Source organism: Pongo pygmaeus, chromosome X (genome assembly GCF_028885625.2).
Source record: "Pongo pygmaeus isolate AG05252 chromosome X, NHGRI_mPonPyg2-v2.0_pri, whole genome shotgun sequence".
In the NCBI taxonomy this organism is placed as follows: domain Eukaryota; kingdom Metazoa; phylum Chordata; class Mammalia; order Primates; family Hominidae; genus Pongo; species Pongo pygmaeus.
In genome coordinates this window covers 68,369,520-68,393,578 of record NC_072396.2, presented here as the reverse complement: position 1 = coordinate 68,393,578, position 24,059 = coordinate 68,369,520, and the positions used below count along the sequence as shown (strand labels likewise).

The window sequence follows — 24,059 nt, the reverse complement described above, 5'->3', positions numbered from 1 at the left end:
TCTAGCATATACAAGGAACTTAAAAAATTTAAAAGAATGGAAAAAACAACCCCATTAAAAAATAGGCAAAGCACATGAGCAGACACTTCTCAAAAGAAGGTGTATGTACGGCTAACAAACATTTAAAAAATACCTCAATATCACAGCTCATTAGAGAAATGCAAATCAAAACCACAATGAGATACCATCTCACATTAGTCAGAATGGCTGTTATTAATGTCAAGTCGGCTTCATCCCTGGGATGCAGGGTTGGTTCAACAGATGCAAATCAATAAGCACAATCCACATAAACAGAACCAATGACAAAAACCATATGATTATCTCAATAGATGCAGAAAAGGCCTACAATAAAATTCAACACCCCTTCATACTAAAAACACTGAACAAACTAGGTATCAATGGAACACATCTCAAAATAATAAGAGCTATTCATGACAAAACCCAAAAGGCAATTTGAACAAAAGCCAAAATTGACAAATGGGATCTAGTTAAACTAAAGAGTTTCTGCACAACAAAAGAAACTATCATCAGAGTGAACAGACAACCTACAGAATGGGAGAAAATTTTTGTAATCTATCCATCTGGCAAAGGGCTAATATCCAGAATCTACAAGGAACTTAAACAAATTTACAAGAAAAAAAAACCCCATCAAAAAGTGGGCAAAGGATATGAACACATACTTCTCAAAAGAAGACATTTATGTGGCCAACAAACATGAAAAAAAGCTCATTGTCACTGGTCATTAGAGAAATGCAAATCAAAACCATAATGTGATATCATCTCATGCCAGTTAGAATGGTGATCATTAAAAAGTCTGGAAACAACAGATGCTGGAGAGGATGTGGAGAAATAGAAATGCTTTTACACTGTTGGATGTGTAAATTAGCTCAACCATTGTGGAAGACAGTGTGGTGATTCCTCAATGATCTAGAACTAGAAATACCATTTGACCCAGCAATCCCATTACTGGGTATATACCCAAAGGATTATAAATCATTCTACTATAAAGACCCATGCACATGTATGTTTATTGTAGCACTATTCACAATAACAAAGATTTGGAACCAACCCAAATGCCCATCAGTGATAGATTGGATAAAGAAAATGTGGCATGGCCGGGCGTGGTGGCTCATGCCTGTAATCCCAGCACTTTGGGAGTCCGAGGCGTGCAGATCACGAGGTCAGGAGATCAAGACCATCCTGGTTAACAAGGTGAAACCCCATCTCTACTAAAAATACAAAAATTAGCCGGGTGTGGTGGTGGGTGCCTGTAGTCCCAGCTACTCAGGAGGCTGAGGCAGGAGAATGGCGTGAACCTGGGAGGTGGAGATTGCAGTAAGCTGAGATTGCACCACTGCAGTCCAGCCTAGGCAACACAGTGAGACTCCGTCTCAATAAAAAAAAAAAAGAAATAAAAAAAAGAAATAAAATGTGGCACTTATACACCATGGAATACTATGCAGCCACAAAAAAGCATGAGTTCCTGTTTTTTCAGGGACATGGATGAAGCTGGAAACCATCATTCTCAGAAAACTAACACAGGAACAGAAAACCAAACATCCCATGTTCTCATTCATAAATGGCAGTTGAACAATTAGAAGACATGGACACAGGGAGGGGAACATCACACACCAGAGCCTGTCAGGGGTGAGGGGCAAATGGAGGGATAGCATTAGGAGAAATACCTCATGTAGGTGATGGGTTGATGGATGCAGCAAACCACCATGGCACGTGTATGCCTATGTAACAAACCTGCATGTTCTGCACATGTATCCCAGAACTTAAAGTATAATAAAAAATAAAAATAAAACATCAAAAAATGTTTAGTCAAATATCTGAACATCCCGTGACCCAGTCAAGTTGATTCAAAATTTACCATCACAGGTCCACACCTTTGTCAATTTGGGACCATATACATTTTAAACTATACTTAATCTCCAAATATAGACCAACAAATGGTCAGAATTCCACCTAACAACTAATCGATATTGTGTCTCCTAATGGAAACATTCCCCTCTTGGGAACTAAGACCTTTCTGTCAGCAGAGCATAAGGTCTTAGGTACAGGAAGAGGCCAAAATTTTGCTAGCTGTTCACTAGGGGGTATCGTGAGTGGTGCCACTCTCATTTCCACCCTTTGATACTTGGATCCATGAATGCTGGCTATGGGAGAAAGAGCAACGTATATTGAATGCTGATTCTGAGCGTATATAGTCCTATGGAGAACCTCGCCTCAGCCCTGAAAAGTATTCCCACCTAGCTGACAATGTAACTGCAACTCCAAAAGGCCATTCCACCATGCTATCAAACCAGCTGCTTCAGAATGGTGTGGAACATGGTAAAACCTGTGAATTTTATGAGTATCAGCTCATTGCTGCACTTCTTTTTTTTTTTTTTTTTTGAGACGGAATCTTGCTCCGTCGCACAGGCTGGAGTGCAGTGGCGCGATCTCGGCTTACTGCAAGCTCCGCCTTCCGGGTTCACGCCATTCTCCTGCCTCATCCTCCCCAGTAGCTGGGACTACAGATGCCCGCCACCACGCCCAGCTAATTTTTTGTATTTTTAGTAGAGACGGGGTTTCACCGTGGTCTCGATCTCCTGACCTCGTGATCCGCCCGCCTCAGCCTCCCAGTCTTGGGATTACAGGCGTGAGCCACCGTGCCTGGCCCATTGCTGCACTTCTTTTGCTGTGAAGTGAGTTCCTTGATCAGAAGCAATGCTGTGTGAAATACCATGATTGTGGAGACAAGGCATTCCATAAGTCCATGGATGGTAGTTTTGGCAGTAGCATTGAGTGTAGGGAAGGCAAATCTGTTTGTGATTATTCCAGTAAGAACAAAATTCTGCTCCTTCCCTGGTAAAAGTAGTCCAATGTAATCAACCTGCTATCAGGTAGCTTGGCTGACCGTGCCAATAAATAATGTTGTATTGAGGACTCAGGGTTGGTCTCTATGGCTGGCAGATTGAGTAGAGGTGGCTGTACATAGGTTGGCCTTGGTGAATGGAAGTCCATGTTGCTGAGCCCATGCATAACCTCTACTCCTACCATCATGACCATTTTGTTCATAATCTCATAAGGTGGTGACAGAAGTGGCTAAGAAAAGAGGCTGATTGGTATTCATAGAACAGATAATTTGACTTTTAGTAAGATTTATTTCCCTCAGTCTGACACACAAATATCTTACCAATAAGTCTAGTGTTGTTGCTACTTCCTGTTCACTAGGTCCAGTCAGCATAGTGTCATCAATGTAATGAACCAATCTGATATCTTATGGAGGGAAAAACAATCAAGATCCCTGTGAATTAAATTATTGCATAGGGCTGGCAAGTTGATATACCCCTAAGATAGGACAGTCAAGGTGTATTGCTGGCTTTTTCAGCTGAAAGCAAACTGCTTCTGGTAAACTTCATTGACAAGAATGGAGAAAAAGTCATTTTGCCTGATTAATAGCTGAATATCAGGTACTAGAGAATGTGTTAATTTGCTCAAGCAATGAAACCACATTTGGTACAGTAAATGCAATTGAAATTACCGCCTGGTTAAGCTTATGATAATCCTTTGTCATTCTTTCAAATTTTTGTTTGGCTTTTTTTTTAATGGTTTCTATTTATTTATTGAACTTCTAATTTTGTTCATGTATTGTTTTCCTGATTTCATCTAATTGTCTATTTGTGTGCTTTTGGAGCTCACTGATCTTCTTCAATTGACAGGCAGTCTGTAGGTCTCTGTTTCTTTAGGGTTGATTGCTGGTGTTTTATTTTGTCCCTTTTGGTGTTGTCATGTATCCCTTACTGTTCATAATCCTTATAACCATGTGTTGGTACTTGTGCATTTGAAGAAGTAGATGCCTATTCTAGTCTTTAAAGACTGGCCTTAGCAGAGGAATCCCTTCACCAGTCTGCCCATCCAGATTCTGGATGGACTATCTGGTAGGTTCTACAAGCAGCCTGCTGCTAGAGTCCTCAGGTGGGATGGCCTATTGTATGGATCAACAGGTGGGTGAGCCTGGATCCTGGGCCCATGGCAGCTGGAGTTGCTTTGGGTCCCATTGGGGTTGATCTGCTGACAGGGTCCTTGGGTGTAGGACTGAAGTCTGTGTCTGTGAGGGGTGGTATGAAGCCTGGATTTGTAGGGGCCAATGTGGTGCCAGGGCAGACTCAAATGTGGTGCCAGGGCAGGCTTTGGGGCCTGTCCTAACACTGGGATAGGCCTTGTGCCTGGGTCCATGCAAATGAGCCTGAAGACTGAATCTATGAAAGCTGGCCTGGCACTGGAGTAGGCCTGATGCCTGAGTCCATAGGGGCTGGCCTGGAGCCTTGGTCCACATGGGCAGTCCTGGACCCTGGGTATTTAGGGGCTGGCCTGGTACCATAGTATGCAGGGGTATAAGTCTGAAATTTGTATCTGGTAGAATGAGCCTGGATCCTGGCTCCACTGAAGCCTGAGACTACTGGGACTGGCCTGAAGCTTGAGGCTGGGCTGGAGTCTTGATCTACATTGGCCAGTCTGGAACCTAGGCCCATGAGGGCGGGCCTGGTGCTTGGATCTGTGGAGACTAGCCTGGAAGCTAGATCCATGGGTGCTAATCTTGATCCTAGGGCCATAAAAACTGGCCTGGGGTCAGGGTCTACGGGAGTGGGCCCGGGTTCTAGGGCCATGGGGGCTGCCATGGTGCTGTGTTTCACTGTGGTGGGCCTGGGGCTGGAGTTGGAACAAAGCCATTTGTTTACTTCATTCTCAATGCTGTGCTCCCTGGACTTTGGGGAGGGGTCATATGTGTAATGTGAAACTGTCCTTCCTACCCTATTCAATTTGTCTTTTATTATTTCTATGCACTCCCAGGTGCTGTAATCCCTTACCTAGACTTACCATGTTTCTTCAAAAGAACAATCACTGAAGTGTCCTATTATACCATTTGCTGACCACAATTGTGAATCCACTGTCACTCTCCAAGATTCAGGCCAGTTGAATTGGGATGTAGTGCGAATCACCACCCCTGCATCTTTTAATTCCGTGATGGTGGCACTAATCTCTACAATCTCTCCAGAAATGTAATATTGCTTTTGGTTTATGATTTTCCTAGATAGAGGCAGTTCTAATGGCTTCCATTTAGGCCTCATTCCACAGGCCAGGGAACTGATGTGGGGATTCTACCAGCTGCTGAGTATATTTATTCCAATTACACTATCTGGAACTGAAGAAATAATCACAGGATGGATTTGGGGCTGCATGGGCCCACCATAAGATGAACCTGAGCTAGAACTTCATTAATCACCTGACTTCCATAAGCCCCTACTCTGTCTGAGGGGCCACAGTTACATTTTGGGTCTCCTAGAATTAGAGTAAGTTCAGATCTAATGCCCAGTAATCCTTAGAAGGTCTGATAATTTTTTCTCCCTTGCACAGTTACCCTGGTAAAAGGCCATAGGTCCCTTTGGGGAAGGCTGGAGAAAGATGAACAGTACAGGTTTTCAGTAGTATACCAGGGTTCTTCACCAAGGAGCCCTCGTCTTCCCTTCATTCTAGGGGTTCTGGGTCTGTATGCTGGTTCAAGTCTTGAAATGGACTTAGGGGCAATGTCGCTTAGTTTTCACTATTCAGGTAAAACTTTTGTTCACTTGACCTAGAACTATCCTGCTTATACAGATCAAGTAAGAATTTAGGAGTCTTCTTATCTATTTCACTTCTATTAATACCATGATCAGTGCCATAGGTCTGTGTGAGTCAGGCTATTCTGATTGTTGCTTTGACTTGGTTGTCCATTAAGGTAACCACACCCACTTTGCCTTTGGAAGTCGACTGTTATCACTTGGTTCCTGCCATCCCAGGTCCAATTACTCCTATTGCATTTAGGTTTTACCATTCAGTTACTGCAGTTCCCACTCTTAAGGTCTGGCCTACAGAGAAGAGTAGTGACAGAACTCAAGAATACTCATTTAAAGTGCATAGGAGTACAATAGATTTTTGTATTTAAAATTATCCATTACAGGATGTCTAACTTTTGGAATGATAGGCCAGTGTATCTCAAATTCCTCCATCAGAGCACTGGAATTGTACACAATGAGCTAGGGTATTCCATTATTTAAATAAAATAGTAATCTTATCTCAATTAATTAATTAATTATAAAACAATTAAGGTAGCATTCTCTCAACTTGAAATTCCCCTTCTGTATGTATTTTTAATCTTTTGACACTTGCTATAACTTCTCTGTATTAAAATATAAAATAAAATAGTAATGTATCTTCATAATTATATACTTAGCCCTTTATGTTTTGTTAAGCTAGTTCATAAAATTCTAAAAGACTTCAGGTCTCTGCAATCTGAACACAATTTGAAACTCACTGGGATAGGTGAAAGACATGAAGTAGATGGATAACAGCATGAGAATACAATAAGAAAAAGCATTAGATTGTACAATGAGAAGACCCACTTGGAGTGGATAGTATGTATCTTCTGGATTAGTAGAAAATAATGTTGGTTGGGTAATAATAAGGTACAGTACTATCTACCAAGGTCTGTCTCAGAGTCCCATTCTCTCCTGAAAGAATGAAATGCTCAGGATGCTCATTCAGAGGGAACAAAGGGCTTTGCCCATGCAAAAAGGCTGGGACTACTGATCAAATCCTTTAGGGGAGGAGATAAATGCTGACAGGAGTGCTTAGACTAGAGAAAGGCCAGAAATCAATTAGCTCCAGAGAGAATAATTTAATCTGCCATAGAATGTGGACCCTTTTGGTACAGAAGCTTTCCTACCCATTCCCTACTGAAGGTACACTTAAAATCCAGAAGGACAAAATAAAAGGCCTCTGAGAAGCCTAAGATGATTGAGTCTAGGAAATAAAGCTCATACACCTTTACTCATAGGAGAACTCCTTCATTCTGCTTATAAAGCCAACTAACTCATGGTATATAATTAAATTTTAATTCAATTTTTGTATGTAAAAGTATAAATAAACATGTTTGATTTAGGAGAAAATGACATCTTTTATAAAATCAAGAAAGGCTGATACTGTTTTCACTCAAAGGAATAATTATGGATAAAAGACATAAAAAACAAAATAAAATAAAAACACTTATAAAATACCTACTATATAAGGTTCTAGGAAATTACTACTCAGAGTGTGGTTTACCACCATGTACATAGGTATTACCTAGGAGCGCATTAAAATGCTGAACCCCAGACCTATTCGAACAGAATATGCATTTTAGAAAAATCCCCAGGTAGGTTTGAGAAGTAATGGTCTAGGCTTGGGAAATATTTCTCCAAGTGTGCCTTTTGAATACTTTCATCAGAATAATCTGGGGAATGGGTTAAAAAATCAAGGCTGTTAAGTTCTACCCAAGATATACTAAATCATATCTCTTGGAATGAGACCTAAGAGTTTGCAGTATAAACAAGTATAGTCAGGCAATAAATATCAAACTTGAAAATAATCAGAATCTATTGAAGGTCTTGTTAACAAATTGTGGGGCTCTGCCCCAGAGTTCTTTGATTCAGTAAGTCTGGAGTGGGCCTAAGATTTTGCATTTCTTTTTTTTTTTTTTTTTTTTGATGGAGTCTCGCTCTGTCACCCAGCCTGGAGTGCAGTGGCGGGATCTTGGCTTACTGCAAGCTCTGCCTCCCAGTTCACACCATTCTCCTGCTTCAGCCTCCCGAGTAGCTGGGACTACAGGCGCCCACCACCACACTCGGCTAATTCTTTTTTTTTTTATTTTTATTTTTAGCAGAGATGGGGTTTCACCACGTTAGCCAGGATGGTCTCGATCTCCTGACCTCGTGATCCGCCCACCTCAGCCTCCCAAAGTGCTGGGATTACAGGCATGAGCCACTGTACCCGGCCCGATTTTACATTTCTAATAAGTGTCTTGGTGATGTTGATGCTACTGTTCTGGGGATCACAATAGGAGAAACACTGTATTAGACATAATTTTCATAAGTTTTGTTATCTGGGTTTCCAAGTCTATAGTAACAGAAAGAATTAGAAGGGGAGTAGCCAGAGGCAGGTATACCAGTAACAGCAAGAAGCAACTTCTGACAGGCTGAGAATGAGGGGGAAAAACAGAAACTATAAAAAAGAGACATAAGAAATAAATATTTTTCTGAGGCTATTGAGTGTAAATGCAAATAATCGTCTGTGTCTCAATCCTGCCCCTCTCCCATGACTGCCAGTCTTCCAGTCCTTGGGGGCTAAGATCGTACCTTATATAATAGAAATGTGTGGTCATGGGTGTTAATTAATATTGAACCCCAATCATCATGAAGAAGTTTAATTCTGTTCAGACTACTGTTTAAGAAGGTATAGAATTGTACAATATATTTTAGAAATATTTTCATCAAGGGTCAATTTTTAAACACTAATTTTTAAATTGTCTGAAAAATTTGTTTTTGGAAAACATGCCCCCATTTCAAATGATGCAGGATAAATGAGGATTACTTGAAACTGAATCTCAAGTGATCTAAAGACAGTAATAACGATAACTGAAAATTTAAAAGCAAGTTAATTTTTTCATGTAATATCCACAGTAATACTTTGAAATATATTATCACAATTTCATAGAGGATAAGTATTTAAACTAAGGTTCAGAGAAGTTAATTAAATTTGTAAAACAAAAATAAAATTCTAAGCCCCTCAACCAACTGAATGGACCCCTCCTCTCAGCCAAGGGCATTCTATTGTTAACCTGAAAAACTAGTTCAGGCCATGATGGGAAGTCAGGGTCGGACAAGCCTCATTATGCCCTACTCCCTTTGGAGTTAAGACACAGCTGACCAGCATTAACATTAAAACAGAGATTTTAAGACTGATGAAACAGACTGTAGCAATAAGACACAAAATTCCAACCTAACTTTACTAGAGTATCACATAATAGATAGCAGGCCCTGAAATAAATAGAAGTATTTTACCCCAAAATATACTTCTTTGTCATATTTTGAAATGGCACTGCAAAGCTGTCTCTTGTGGAGAAAATCTACATTCTGTAGAGAATCTCCATTCCTTTCCATGTCTTTCCCCCCATCCAGGGGAGAATTAAAAAAGTTGGGTAATTTTTAGGTTTGCTAAGAGCTCTGAAGCCTGCTCCCTGGAGCCTTCATCAGCATGATAAAACCTTTGTCTTCACAATCCCTTATCTTCACCTAGACATTCCTTTTTATTGATTCTAGGTCTTTGGATAATAACTATTTTAACCAATTGCCAATCAGAAAAATATTTGAATCCACCCATGACCAGAAAGCTCCCACTTCAAGTTATCCCTCCTTTCTGGAGCAAACCAATGTATATCTACAGGTATTAATTGATGTCTTATGTCTTCCCAAAATGTATAAAACAAGCTGTAGCCCAACCACATGTTGGGCACATGTTCTTAGGTTTTCCTGAGGCTCTGTCACAGTCCATTGGTCACTCATATTTGGCTCAGAATAAATCTCTTCAAACATTTTACGAGTTTGACTCTTTGTCAACAAATCATTATGTATGCCATAAGTACATACACCTACTATGTTGCTGAAGATCACACAGCTAGCTAACCAGTGGCAGGTCCCAGATTTGAACTTAGATCTATCTGATTCCATCTCTCTATGTCATTCTGCTTTCTTAACAGTGAAAAAAGAAGCGAAGGTAGAGAATCTGGATACATAGACAACTCTGCTGGGTCTCTGAAGGCCATACTCCTTGTGGAGCTTCTTGTAAGACAGGCATCCAAAGTTTATTAACATGAGCAGTTTCTCTCACTTACAGAGGAATGACCAACCAAGAAACCACAGGGACTCCCCTAATGCTCCTGTGTGCCATAACTTACAATATATCTTCTTCCTCCTTCACCTTGACAGAATCAATAGAAATAGATAGTTCTATACTCTACATTTTATAACAAACAGAAAAATTACACAAAAAATCAAGAAGGCAATAGAGAACTTGAACAACACCATAAACCAGCTAGAAACCTAGTAGAAAAACATAGAACACTTCCAGCAAAGAAAAGCGCAGAACCAGATGGCTTCTCTGGGGAAATGTAGCAAACATTCAAAGAAGAATTAATATCAATACTTCTCAAACCCTTCCCCCCCCCAAAAAAAAAACAGAAGAGGAGTGAACACTTCCCAATGTATTCTATGAGGCCAGCATTATCCTGATTCCCAATCCTGCTGACAAAATCACAAGTACACAACAATATTCCTTATTTCTATAGATGAAAAATTCCTCATCAAAATTCTAGCTAATCAGATCCAATAGCATAATAAAAGGGTTACACACCAGCAATTAACATCTGAAAAAGAATAAAACAATTCAATTTACAATAGCACCAAAATGAATGAAATACCTAGAAATAAATGTAACCAAGGAGGTAAAAGACTTGTACACTGAAAACTGGTAATTAAAGAAGACCAAAATAAATTAAATGACATACTGTGTTCATAAAATGGAAGAAATAAAATTGTTAAGATGGTAATAATACTCACCTAAAGTGATCTACAGATTCAATGGAATGTCTACCAAATTTACAATGATGCTTTTTGCAGATGTGGAAAAGCTGAACCTCAAGTTCATATGGAATCACAAGGGTCCTCAAATAGCCACACATACAAAAAATCTTTAAAAAGTAAGAAAAAAGTTGGAGGACTCACACTTTCTGGTTTCAAACTTTACTATAAAGCTACAATAATCATAACAGCGTGGTACCATATAAAACTAAGCAGATAGACCAATGTAACAGAATTGGGAGTAGAGAAATAAGTCCATAAACCTATAGTCAATTAATGTTTGACACAGGTGCCAAGACTATTTGAAGAGAAAAAATAATTGCTTTAACAAATACTGTTAGAACAACTAGATAAAAACATAGAAAAGTTTGACCCCTACTTCACACCATAAACAAAAATTAACTTAAATGGTTCAATGACCCATATATGAGTGAAAACCATAAAACTCTTAGAAGAAAACGGGTAAAATTTCACAACCTCAGATTTTGCAATGGATTCTTAAATATGACACCAAAAGAAAAGCAACAACAAAAAAATAAATTAGACCTTACAAAAATTAAAACCTTTTGTACTTTAACAAACATGATCAAGAAAGTGGAAAGGCAACCCATAGAATGAGAGAAAACATTTGCAAATCATGTCTGATAAGAGACTAGTATCCAGAATATATTTAAAAATGTTTAAAATTCAACAACAAAAGGACAAACACCCCAATTTTTTAAAAAAAATGGGGAAAGGATTTGAAATAGATATTTCTCTACAAAGATATACAAAGGCAAACAAGCACATGAAAAGATGCTTAACATCATTAGTCATTAGGGAAATGCAAATCATAACCACAGTAGAGTACAACTTCACTCTCACTAGGAAAAAAAAACCCCAGAAAATAACAAGAGAATGGTTGGTGAGAATGTGGAGAAAATGGAATCCTTAAACACTGCTGGTGGAAATGTAAATTGGTTCAGACACTGTAGAAAACAGTTTTATAGTTCCTCAAAAAAACAAAACAAAACAAAACATAGAATTTACATAAAATCTCACAATTCTAGGGCTAGGTATATAATAGAAAAGAATTGAAAATAAGACCCGGTGCAGTGGCTTATTCCTGTAATTCCAGCACTTTGGGAGGCTGAGGTGGGTGGATGGCTTGAGCTCAGGAGTTCAAGACTAGCCTGGGTAGCATGGTGAAACCCTGTCTCTACAAAAAATACAAAAATTAGCTGGATGTGGTAGTGCATTCCCGCAGTCCCAGCTACTTGGGAGGCTGAAGTGGGAGAATCAATTGAGCCCCGGAGGTCAAGGTTGCAGTGAGCTGTGATTGTGCCACTGTATTCCAGCCTGGGGGACAGGGTGAGTGAAACCCTGTGCCCTGCTCCAAAAAAAACTTGAAAATATGTACTCAAACAAATACATGTACACATGATCATTGCAGCATTATTCACAATAGGCAAAATGTTCATCAAAGGATGAATGGCTAAACAAATGAATATTACTCAGACATAAAAAGGAATGAAGTACTGACACATGCTATAAGTATCGATACATGCTATATTTCAAAAGAATCTTGAAATAATGGTAAATGAAAGAAGCAAGGCACAAAAGGTCACATATTGTATAATTCCATATACATGAAACATTCAGAATAGATAAATACACAGCGACAGAACATAGATTGGTGGTTGTCAGGGGCTAAGGGCATTGGGGAATTGAAGAAACTGCTTAATGGGTAAAGGATTTTACTTTAGAGTGATAAAAATGTTTTATGAAGGGAATAGAAATGGTTGCACAACACTGTGAATACATTAAATGCCACTGAATTTTTTGCTTTAAAATGGTTACTTTATATTATCTAGATTTCACCTCAATAAGTTAATTTTGAAAAATTATATATGTATTTATTATTTGTAATATTGTTTTCATTTATTTTATTTTTATTTTAAATTTTTGTGGGTGTCTATATTTGTGGGGTACATGAGATATTTTGATATAAGCATGCAATGTGAAATAATCACATTATAAAAAATGTGGCATCCATCCACTCAAGCATTTGTCCTTTGTGTTACTAACAATCCAACTACACTATTATTTATTTATTTATTTTGAGATGGAGTCTTGCTCTGTCACCCAGGCTGGAGAGCAGTGGCATGAACTCGGCTCACTGCAACCTCTGCCTCCTGGGTTCAAGCGATTCTTCTGCCTCAGCCTCCTGAATAGCTGGGATTACAGGTGTGCACCACCACACCCAGCTAATTTTAGTATTTTTAGTAGAGATGGGGTTTCACCATGTTGGTCAGTGTGGTCTCGAACTTGTGACCTCATGATCTGCCCACCTTGGCCTCCCAAAGTGCTGTGATTACAGGCGTGAGCCACCAAGCCCGGCCACAATTACATTATTTTACTTATTTAAAAATGTACGATTAAGTTATTATTGACTAAGGTCACCCTTCTGTGTGATCAAATAGTATGTCTTATTCATTCTTTCTAACTATATTTTCATAGCCATTAGCCATCCCTATCTCCTCCTAGCCTCTGGTAAACATCCTTCTACTCTCTATGTCCATGAGTTCAATTGTTTTAATTTTTATATCACACAAAAGTGAGAACATGTGATTTCTCAGTCTGTGCCTGGCTTATTTTACTTAACATAATCATCTCCAGTTCCATACATGTTATTGTAAATGACAGGATCTCATTTTTGTGGCTTAATAGTACTCCATTTTGTATATGCACCACATTTTCTTTATCTGTTCATCTGTTGATGGATACTTAAGTTGCTTCCAAATCTTAGCTATTGTAAACAGTGCTGTGATAATCATGGGAGTGCAGATATCTCTTTGTTATACTGATTTCCTTTCTTTTAGTTACATATTCTGCAGTGGGATTGCTGGGTCATATAATAGCTCTATTTTTAGTATTTGTAGCAGCTTCCAACTATACAATATAGTGGTTGTGCTACTGTACATTTCCACCAACAGTGTACAAAGATTCCCTTTTCTCTACATCCTTGTCAGCACTTGTTATTGCCTGTTTTTGGATATAAGCTATTTGCACTGGGGTGAGATGATATCTTATTGTACTTTGATTTGCATTTTTCTAATGATTAATTATGTTGAGCACCTTTTCATATGCCTGTTTGTGGGTTATGTGTCCTTTGAGAAATTATTCAAATCTTCTGCTGATTTTTTTGTCAATTTATTATGTTTTCCTATAGAGTTCTTTGAGCTCCTTATATATTCTGGTTATTAATCCCTTGTCTGATGTGTGGTGTGCAAATATCTTCTCCCATTCTGTGGGTTGTCTCTTCACTTTGTTGATTGTTTTCTTTGCTGTGCAGAAGCTTTTTAGCTTGATGTAATCTCATTTGTCTATTTTTGCTTTGGTTGCCTGTGCTTAAGGGATATTGCTCAAAAAATTCTTGCCTAGACCAATGTCCTGGAGAATTTCCCCAATGTTTTCTTGTAGTAGTTTCATAGTTTGAGGTCTGATACTTAAGTCTTTAATCAATGTGGATTTGATTTTTGTACATGGTGAGACGCAGGGGTCTAGTTTCATCTTTCTGCACATGGATATCTAGTTTTTCCTGCACCATTTATTAAAGAGACTTTTTCCCCAAAGTATGTTGGCACCTTTGTTGAAAATGAGTTCACTTTAAGTGTGTGAATTTGTTTCTGGGTTCTCTATCATGTTCCATTTTTTTTTCTGATTTAATACCAGTACCATGCTGATTTGATTACTATAGCTCTGTAATATAATTTGAATTTGGATGTGATTTCTCCAATTTTGCTCTTATTGCATAGAATAACTTTGGCTATTCTGGGTCTTATGTATGCCTATATAAATTTTAGCATTTTTTTCTATTTCTGTGAATAATGTTGTTGGCATTTTGATAGGGATTACATTGAATCTGTAGATTGCTTTGTGTAGTATGAATATTTTACCAATATTGATTCTTCTAATAGATGAACATGGAATGTCTTTCCATTTTTTGGTGTCCTCTTCAATTTCTTTCATCAGTGTTTCATAATTTTTGAGAAATCTTTTTCTTCTTTGATTAATTCCTAGGTATTGAATTTTATTTGTGGCTATTGTAAGTGGGATTACTTTTTAAATTTCTTTTTAGGATTGCTCACTGTTGGGATGTAGAAATGCAATTGATTTTTTTTGTATGTTAACTTTGTAACCTCCTACTTTACTGAATTTATCAGTTCTAATTGTGTGTGTGTGTGTGTGTGTGTGTGTGTGTGTGTGTGTGTGTGTGTGTGGCCTTTAAGCTTTTCCAAATATGTGATCATATTGTCTGCAAACAAAAATAATACTACTTCTTTCATTCCAAGTTGGTTGCCATTTATTTCTTTTTCTTGTTTGATTGCTCTAGCTAGGACTTCTGCTACTATATTGAATAACAGTGGTGAAAGTGGGCATTCTAGTAATGTTCCAGATCTTAGACAAAAGGCTTTCAGGTTTTCTCCATTCAGTATGATACTTGCTGTGGAGCTGTCATATGTGGCTTTTATTTTTTTCAGTTTTAAAAATGGCTTTTATTTATATAAGTCATTGCACATTCCTAATACAGTGATTTCCTGAAAATTACAGTATTTGGTAAACATAAGATTTACAGTTTAGCCATACACAAAGCCTATTTATTTCTTGACAGAATAAAATACTTTTTTTCAAAAAATTAGTCAACTGCAATTTTGCCCAATATTTAATGCATACTAGAATTAAAGCCTATGAAACTAAGTAGTAACAGACGCAATTATCAAACCTTTCATTTGAACACATTCACTTTCAAATTTAACTTCTTATTTCGCCCCATTTAACATTACTTTCTTTGAAAATTACCCAATTAAGCAGTTAACAGTTTTCCATAATATGGTACAGGCCACTGGCATTAACTAGGCAGTTGCCAAGATGTCAAGATGCCTGCAATCTAACCAGATTGAGAAATCTACATATGCCCACAGCAAACCCTGCAAACTTCCAGGGTGACCTGTGTTTCAGTGGAAAGCTTTGCGACGGTTCCTCTTATCTCATTGTTTGCTCTCTGTATACGTTGGGGCTCTCTTTAGCGATGCACACAACTGTGCAGCACTGTAAGAGTATGAGGACAAAGTCCTAATCTGGCTTGCCGGGCCTCTCACCTCTGTGGTGCTCTGCATCGTGATGCTTCTTGTCATCTTTTATTGCCAAGTAAGACTGCCCACTCAGAGCACTAGACAGTGCAAGAAGGCCGGCACTGCCCCCGAGGGGCGGGATTCTAGGAGGCTGAAGTCCCGAAGGGTGAGGCGTAAGGGGAACTGGGGGTCTGTGGCCATGAGAACGATGCTGAGCTTGCAACTGCTGCTGCCCGATGATGGCATTCAACTCTGCCATGGTCACCTGTTTGGCACGTTCGACAGCCTGGGCCACCTGTTGTTGATGTTCCTGAGACAGAAATGGGATGACTTGTGCACAAATCGTATTCAATCTCTTGGCGATTTCAGTCTGTTTGTGCATTTCAATGTTTAATCCGTGTAACATTTTGTAATACATCACATAGTGCCTCTGCATTTCTGTCTTTTCACTTGCCAGTTTCTCACATTCCAATTTAAGGCTGCGACACTGCGCCTGCAGGAACTGGAATTCCTCTTTAATCTGGTCCAGGGACTCCGGGATAGTGAACTTGAAGGGCTGGCCTGCAGCCTGGTGCGGCGTCGGGTGCCTGCTCTGCGGGAACATCGCTCTGGCGGCGGCTGGGGCTCTGTTCCCCAGCAACTCAATTCTCCGGTCAATTTCCAACTTTAATCCCGCCGAGGAAAATTAAGCCGGAAAGCCAGGCAGAAACGGGGAGCGCGCTGGCCACGCACGCAGGCGCGCTCGGCCGGGCGCACCGGCCACTCGGCGCCCGCAGCTGCTCCGGCTCCAGCTCCCGTCGGTGCGGGCTCCGGCCCTCAGGGCCACATTAGTGGGCGCCCCAGGCCCAGCTGCTTCAAGAACCTGCGCGGAGACGTCGGGCGCTCCGGGACTGTGCGCGGGGGCAGTGCTCCAACCCCCCGGCCTCAGCCGCCCGGGCGGGGAGGCGGGGGCGCGGTGACTCCGACCGCACTCCCCTCGGCGATCCGCGTGCGCGGCGCCAGTCCTGGGCAAACAAATCCAGACGAGCTGCTTTTCTTTGCTCTTCTCCTGGTCTGCCTCCTCTTCGGGTTTTCCCCGAGGCGGCGGCGGGCGAGGTGCAGGTGGCGCGGCGGCCCCCGCTAACCCCACACAAACCCGACGCTTTCGGGGCGACTCCCGCAAGACTCGGCTGCGCCCTCGGCCGGGTGCTCGCAGGCTCCCGGGACGCAAAAGGGAGCGAGGTTGAGGACGCGGCGGAGGCTCCCGGCCGGGGAGCGAGGGATGACGAGGCGGAGAAAGTGCGCAGGGCGCGCCGGGAGGCGGCTCGGCACGGCCCGTGCGACCAGCACTCGGTGTTCTCCGCGGTTCTACAAACCCTGCGGCCCGAGGGGGCTACTCCACCGAGAGCAGTCCCGCAAGTGCCCGCTGCTCCTCGAGCCCAGGGAGCATCGGGGCGCTGCGCCTCGCGCGCACTCGCCCTGCACTGCCGGCCCGGCCGCTCCGGACCCTTCTTCCGAGCCCGTTCTTCCTCGGTCTTCTTTCTTTCCTTCCTTCACCTTCGTGTGCTTCGCCGCAAAGGGCGCTCCAGCCCACTGCAAAGTTCTCCCACCACCCGAGGGACTACATCCACGAGATGGTGGGGAAAACAGCAGGAGTGCGCTCCGCCAATCGGCCACCCTCCCCGGCGGGCAAACTCTGCGGGCGAGTCCGGAGTAGTCACAGCGGTGGGGCCAGCGGGGATTTTGGTCGCCGCGGGACGACGGTGGTCCGGGCTGGTGGCGCGGGTCCCGCCCGGCCGTGCGACGGTGGGGTGGCGCAGTCGGCTGCCTCCGGGACGCGGGGCACAGAGTTCCCGCAGCTGCTTCTGCTGCTGCTGCTCCTGCAGCCGCCGCTCCCACCACCACCACCGCCGCCGCCGCCGCCCGTGCCTCTGGCGCCGGTTACATTAACACGCGGTTTCACACTCCCGAGATAACCAGCGCCGGCCCCGCCCAGCCCCGCTCGGGCGGGGGACGGGAGCGCGGCGCCCTATCTGGATTTTATTATGTGGAGGTATGTTCTTTCTATCCCGTTTTATGAGAGCTTTTTTTTTTTAATCATGAAGGGATATTGAATTTTATCAGAAGCTTTTTGGCATCAATTGAAATAATCATATGGTTTTTATGCTTCATTCTGTTGCTATGATGTATCGCATTGATTGATTTGCATATGTTGGACCATCCTTGCATCCCAGGGATGAATCCCACTTGGTTATGATGAATTTTTTTTTTAAATTAACACTGAATTCGGTTTTGCTAGTATTTTGTTGAGGATTTTTGCATCAATATTCATCAGAGATACTGGACTGTAGTTTTCTTTTTTTGATGTGTCTTTGTCTGGTTTTGGTTTCAGGGTAATGCTGACCTCATATAATGAATTTAGAAGTATTTCCTGTTCTTCTGTTTTTCGCAATAGTTTTAGTAGGATGGGTACCCGTTCTCTTTAAATGTTTGTGGAAATCAGCAGTGAAGCCACTGGGTCCCTAGCTTTTCTTTACTGAGAGACTTCTTAATATGGCTTTGATCTTATTACTTGTTATTGGTCTGTTCAGGTTTTGGATTTCTTTCTGGTTCAATCTTGATAGGTTGTATGTACCTAGAAATTTGTCCATTTCTTCTAGATTTTCCAACTCATTGGCATATAGTTGCTCGTCATAGCCACAAATGATATTTGAATTTCTGCAGTATCAGTTGTAATGTCTCCTTTTTCATTTCTAATGCTTTTATTTGAATCTTCTCTCCTTTTATTAGTAAGTTCGGCTAAAGTTTTGTCAATTTTGTTTTACTTTTCAAAAAACCAACTTTTTGTTTCATTGATCTTTTGTATTATTTTCTTCATTTTAAATTCATTTATTTCTGTTTTAATCTTTATTTTATTATTATTATTATTATTGAGACGGAGTCTCCTTCTGTCACCCAGGCAGGAGTGCAGTGCTGCTATCTTGGCTCACTGCAGCCTCCGCCTCCTGAGTTTGAGTGATTCTCTTGCCTCAGCCTGCAGAGTAGCTGGGATTACAGGCACCTGTCACCACACCTGGCTAATTTTTGTATTTTTAGTAGAGGCAGGGTTTCACCACGTTGGCCAGGCTAGTCTCAAACTCCTGACTTGAATTGATCCGCCTGCCTCGGCCTCCCAAAGTGCTGGGACTGCAGGCGTGAGCCACCACACCCAGCCTATTAGTTCTTTTCTCCTACTAATTTTAGGTTTGGTTTGCTTTTGCTTTTCTATTTCTTTAAGATGTATCATTAGATTGTTTATTTGAAGTTATTCCTCTTTTTTGATGTAGGGACTTACAGCTATAAACTTCTCTCTTTGTACTGCTTTTGCTGTATCCCATAGATTTTGGTATGTTGTGTTTCCATTGTCTTTTGTTTTAAGAAGTTTACAAAAATTGTTTCATCAACCCACTCGTCATTCAGGAACATATTGTTTAACTTCCATGTGTTTTTATAGTTTCCCAAATTTATCTTATCATTAATTTCTAATTTTATTTTATTGTGGTCAGAGAAGATGCTTGATGTTATCTCAATTTTGTTGTATGTTTTCAGACTTTTTTGACCTATCATATGGTCTATTTTAAAGAATAATCCATGTGCTGAAGAAAAGAATGTGTATTCTGCCACCATCAGATGAAATGTTCTGTAAGTATCTATTAGATTCATTTGATCTATACTGCAGATCAAGTCTGATGTTTCTTTGTTGATTTTCTGTCTTGACGATCTGTCCAATGCTGGGAGTGGGGTGTTGAAATCTCCAGATATTATTGTATTGGGAACTATCTCTCTCTTTAGCTCTAATAATGTTTCCTTTACTTATCTAGGTGCTCTAGTGTTGGGTGCATATATATTTAAAATTGATATATCCTCTTACTGAATTTACCCCTTTATCATTATATAGTAACTTTCTTTGTCTCTTCTTATAGTTTTTGTCTTGAAATCTATTTTGTTTGATAAGTATAGCTAATCCTGATCATTTATTGTTTCCATTGGCATGGAATGTCTTTTCCATCACTTTTCTTCTAATCTATTTGTGTCTTTATAGGTAAAGTGTGTTTCTAGTAGGCAACAGAATCTTATTTTTAATACACTCAGCCACTCTATTTATTTTGATTGCAGACTTTAGTTCATTTACAGTCAACATTATTATTGCTAAGTAAAGACTTACTCCTGCCATTTTGTTATTTGTTTTCTGGTGTTATTTCTTTATTTTCTTCTTTAGTGAAGGTGATTTTCCCTGGTGATATGATTTATCTTGCTTTTTGTTTTTCTGTTTCCATTGTATTTTTTTTGTTTGTTTGAAGTTACTGTGAGGCTTGCACCTGCTATCTTATAACCTGGTAACTACTCAACCCTGTTTTCATAAACAAATAAAGAAACAAAAAGAAAACTAATACAAAATTCTATGCCATAACTTTATTTTCAAGTTTTTTAACTTTTTTGTTTCTATTTAGATCTTATTGTACTATGTCTGAAGAAGTTGCTGTAGTTATTATTTTTGTTTGGTTCATCATTTAGTTTTTCTAGCTAGCATTTTAGTTGATTACATGTCACAGTTGCAGTATTATAGCACTGAAGTATTTGGTGTTTTTTTCTGTGCACTTACTATTACCCATGAGTTTTGTACCTTCAGATGATTTCTTGTTTCTCATTAATGTCCTCTTCTTTCTGATTGATGTACTCCCTTAAACACTTCCCATAGGACAGGTCTCTCATGAATGAAATCCCTCAGCTTTTGTTAGTCTGTGGAAGTCTTTATTTCTCCTTCATGATTGAAGGGAATTTTTGCCATATATACTATTCTAGGGTAACAGTTTTTTCCCTTCAACACTTTAAATATGTCATGTCACACTCTCTTAGCCTGTAAGGTTTCCACTGAAAAGTCTGCTGTCAGACATATTGCAGCTCCATTGTATTTGTGTCTTTTTTCTTGCTGCTTTAAGTATCCTTTGTTTATCCTTGGTCTTTGAAAGTTTGATTATTAAATGCCTTGAGGTAGTCTTTGAGTTAAATATGCTTGGAGATATATAACTTTCTTGTATTTGAGTGTTAATAACTTTCTCTAGGTTTCAAAAGATCTCTGTTATTATCCTGTTGAATAAACTTTGTACCCCTATCTCTTCCTCTATCTCATTTGTAAGGCCAGTAACTCTTAACTTTGACACTTTGAGGCTGTTTTCTAGATCCTGCAGGCATGCTTTACTGTTTTATATTCTTTTCTCTTTTGTCTCCCCTAGCAGTGTATTTTCAAATAGTCTGTCGTCAAGCTCACTCTTTCTTCTTCTTGATCAATTCTGCTATTAAGAGACTGATGCATTCTTCAGTATGCCAGTTGTACTTTTTAGATCCAGAATTTCTGCTTGATTTTTAAAATTATTTCAATTTCTGATAAATTAATTTGATAAAATTCTGAATTTCTTCTTTGTATTATCTTGAGTTTCTTCAACACAGCTATTTTGAATTCCCTGTCTGAAAAGTCACATATCTCTGTTTCTCCAAGATTGGTCCCTGGTGCCTTATTTAGTTCATTTGGTGAGGTTATGCTTTCCTGGGTGGTGTTGATGCTAGTAAATATTCTTTGGTGTCTGGACATTGAAGTGATTGATATTGAATTTTAGTTTTCACAATCTGGATTTGTTTATACCTGTCCTTATTTGAAAAGCTTTCCAGAAATTAAAAAGGACTTGGGTGTTTTGATGTAAGCTGTATCTGCTTTAGGGAGCACCCAAATCTCAGTAATGCTGCAGTTCTTGCAGACTCATAGAAGTTGCACCTTGATGGTCATAAACGAGATTAGGGAGAATTTTCTGGATTACCAGGCAGAGACTCTTGCTCTTTCCCCTTATTTCTCCTAAACATATAGAGTCTCATTCTCTGTTCCAAGCCTCTTAAACCTGGGGTTGGAGGTACACAAGCATCCCTGTGGCCATCACCACTAGGACTAGGACCGTGCTGGGTCAGACCTGAAGCCAGCACAGCACTGGGTCTCACTCAAGGCCTGTTGTAACCACTTCCTGGCTACTGCTTATATTCACTGAAGGCCCTGGGACTCTATAATCACCAGGTGGCAAAGCCAGCCAGGCCTGTGTCCTTCCCTTCAGAGAAGTGAGTTCTCCCAGGTCCCAGGTGGGTCCCTAGGTGTCATCTAGGAGTCAGGAAATAGAGTGACAAAACTTAGAAGTCTACCTTGTGTTCTATTGTATTGTGGCTGAGCTGGCACTGAAACCATGACACACAGTTCTTTCAACTCTTCCTTCTCCTTTCTAAAAGAAGAGAACCTTCACTCTGTAGCAACCACCACCTTAGGCCATGAGGAGTTCTGCCAGACTACCACCAATGTTCTCTTAAGGCCCAAGAGCTCTGACATCCGCTTTTGGTGAATGCTGCCTGGCCTGCAACTTACCCTTCAGGGAAGAGGGTTCCCTTCTGGCCCAGGGCAGACCCAGAGATGCCATCCAAGAGTGAAGTCCTGAAATTGAGGACTCCAAGAGCCCACTTGGTGTTATATCCTCCTATAGTCATGCTGATATCTGAAGCCAGCAATTTCAGAGGCTTGCTCAAGGCCCTTGATGTAGCTCAGGGTCCAAGGCGTCTTCAGTTATCAGGTGATAAATGCTGCCAAGACTGGCTCCTTCCCTTCAACGCAGTGGGTTCCTTTCTGGCTCAGGGCATGTCTTGAGATGTCATCAGGAAACTAGAGCCTGAAATGGGGGCCTCACAATTCTGGTCATTGCCCTATCCTGCTGTGGCTGAGGTGGTATCTAAGATGCAAGGCAAAGTTCTCCTCACTTTCCCCATTACTCTCCTAAAGCAGAAGGAAAGGATCTGTTTTGGAGCCTCAAGCTGTGCAGCCTGGGGTTAGAAATGTGGTGATTTCAGAACTCCCTTAACTGTGCTGGCTGGTGTTTCAGTAGATCGTGTGGCCTCCCAGTCCATCGTCTCTGGGCTCAGTTTAGCCCTAGGACTTGCCTAAGAATTGCAGTCCTGATGACCTAGAATGCTTTTCAGGTTTACTTAGAGATACAGAGCACTTTGTCTCCCAGTAGCGATGTGTGAGGGAACTCAAGTTCAGACCACTAGGCTAGGTGACTCCCCTCTGGCTAAGGTTTCTTTAAATGCTCCCTCCATTAGTTCGACATGCATCAGGTAAGTTTGGTCCGGTTTTCCTCTCTGCTCTAAAAGGATTGCACTGAGATTAATGTCTCACAATTGCTGTGCTCACCTTCCCCCACCATCCAAAGAAGCTCTCTGTACCACACTGCTGCTGCCAAGGGTGGGGAAGGGGTGGCATTCGAGATTCAGGAATGTTTTTTCTGTCTCTTCAGTGCGTCTTTCAGCAGTATAGAGTTAAAAGCAGGTATTATGAGGGCTCACCTGATTTTTGGTTCTAATGAAGGTGTTTTTTGTTTTTTTTTTTTTTCCTCTGTAGATAGTAATTAAATTGGTGTCCTTGCGAGGGTGACGATTGGTGGACCCTTCTATTCTGCCATCTTGGTCCTCTCTGAAAATGCATTTTGTAATATTGTTGTTTCCTTGGAAAATATGTTTGCAGCTGCAGAAAAATAACTAACATTACCTTTGGATTAAACACCTATACTGAGTACTTCCTTGAAATGATTACCTACTGTGAAGTACAATCTGATCCAAAATAGTGGTAAATTCTTCCCTGAGATGAATTATCACCTAGGTAGATATTATTATCCAGATTAAGTAAATTGAAAAATGAAGCTGTTGAATCTTCTTTTCATTTTCTGTGCTTTGTGTTAGAACATCTCCCCAAAGAGTCAGGGTTTTTATTGAGGAATAAAATGACTGTGGGCTTCACTTTTAGGAGTATAATTCAGTAACAATGAGTAGAAGAACTAAGCAGACTGCTTTCCCGTCTTCCCCTTGCAAATTTTTTGAAGATTCTGCATTGAAATAATTATAACACTTTGATTTCAATCAACATTATTAAAATCTTTACAAGCATAAAAAAGGTGAATTCAATACAATTTGTTAGACTTATGAAAAATCTGTAGTGTTACTGTCTAAAAATAACAGAATTTGGGAAGAGAATGACAATAACAAGATATAGATAAGTTCCCTCAAGAGATTCCAGAGTCTTTTTACAAGCACCAGATGAGGCATAGATCTGATGACCTTTGAGTTTATTTCCTACTCTGAAATTTTAAAATTCTCTGATTTCTAAAATTCTCTGAGTTGTCCATCCATAAACCAGTTTCTCACAGCCAGCTCTATGGGCATATATAACATATATTCCCACTTTCATACTTTGGCAAAATAACAATAACAGCATTGATAACATCGATTGATGCTTCGGTATTTTTTATTTTAAATATTTTTTATTTTAAAATATTGTTTACTTTTTACTATAGTCACCCTGTTGTCCTAGCAAATACTAGTTGTCATTTATTCTTTCTATTTTTTTTGTGCTCGCTAACCATCC

At 40.3% G+C, this 24,059-nt stretch overlaps 2 protein-coding genes across 3 annotated transcripts in view; both read right to left on the bottom strand.

The window, feature by feature from the left end:
* ZC3H12B (zinc finger CCCH-type containing 12B) overlaps window positions 1-24,059 on the bottom strand; it is a 463,619-nt gene that overhangs the window by 82,403 nt on the left and 357,157 nt on the right. The window contains exon 1 of one of the 2 annotated variants that reach the window (XM_063660599.1): window positions 22,985-23,069. The exons of the other annotated variant lie outside the window; for it this stretch is intronic. The gene's annotated coding sequence lies outside the window, so the exon portion shown is untranslated. Of the gene's footprint in view, window positions 1-22,984; window positions 23,070-24,059 lie in introns of those variants that run through there. 2 annotated transcript variants of the gene reach the window in all.
* On the bottom strand, window positions 15,187-16,848 carry LOC129024475 (transducin-like enhancer protein 1). Its single transcript, XM_054471569.2, has one exon. The coding sequence runs from the start codon at window positions 16,197-16,199 to the stop codon at window positions 15,597-15,599; it is 603 nt and encodes a 200-aa protein (XP_054327544.1). The 5' UTR covers window positions 16,200-16,848; the 3' UTR covers window positions 15,187-15,596.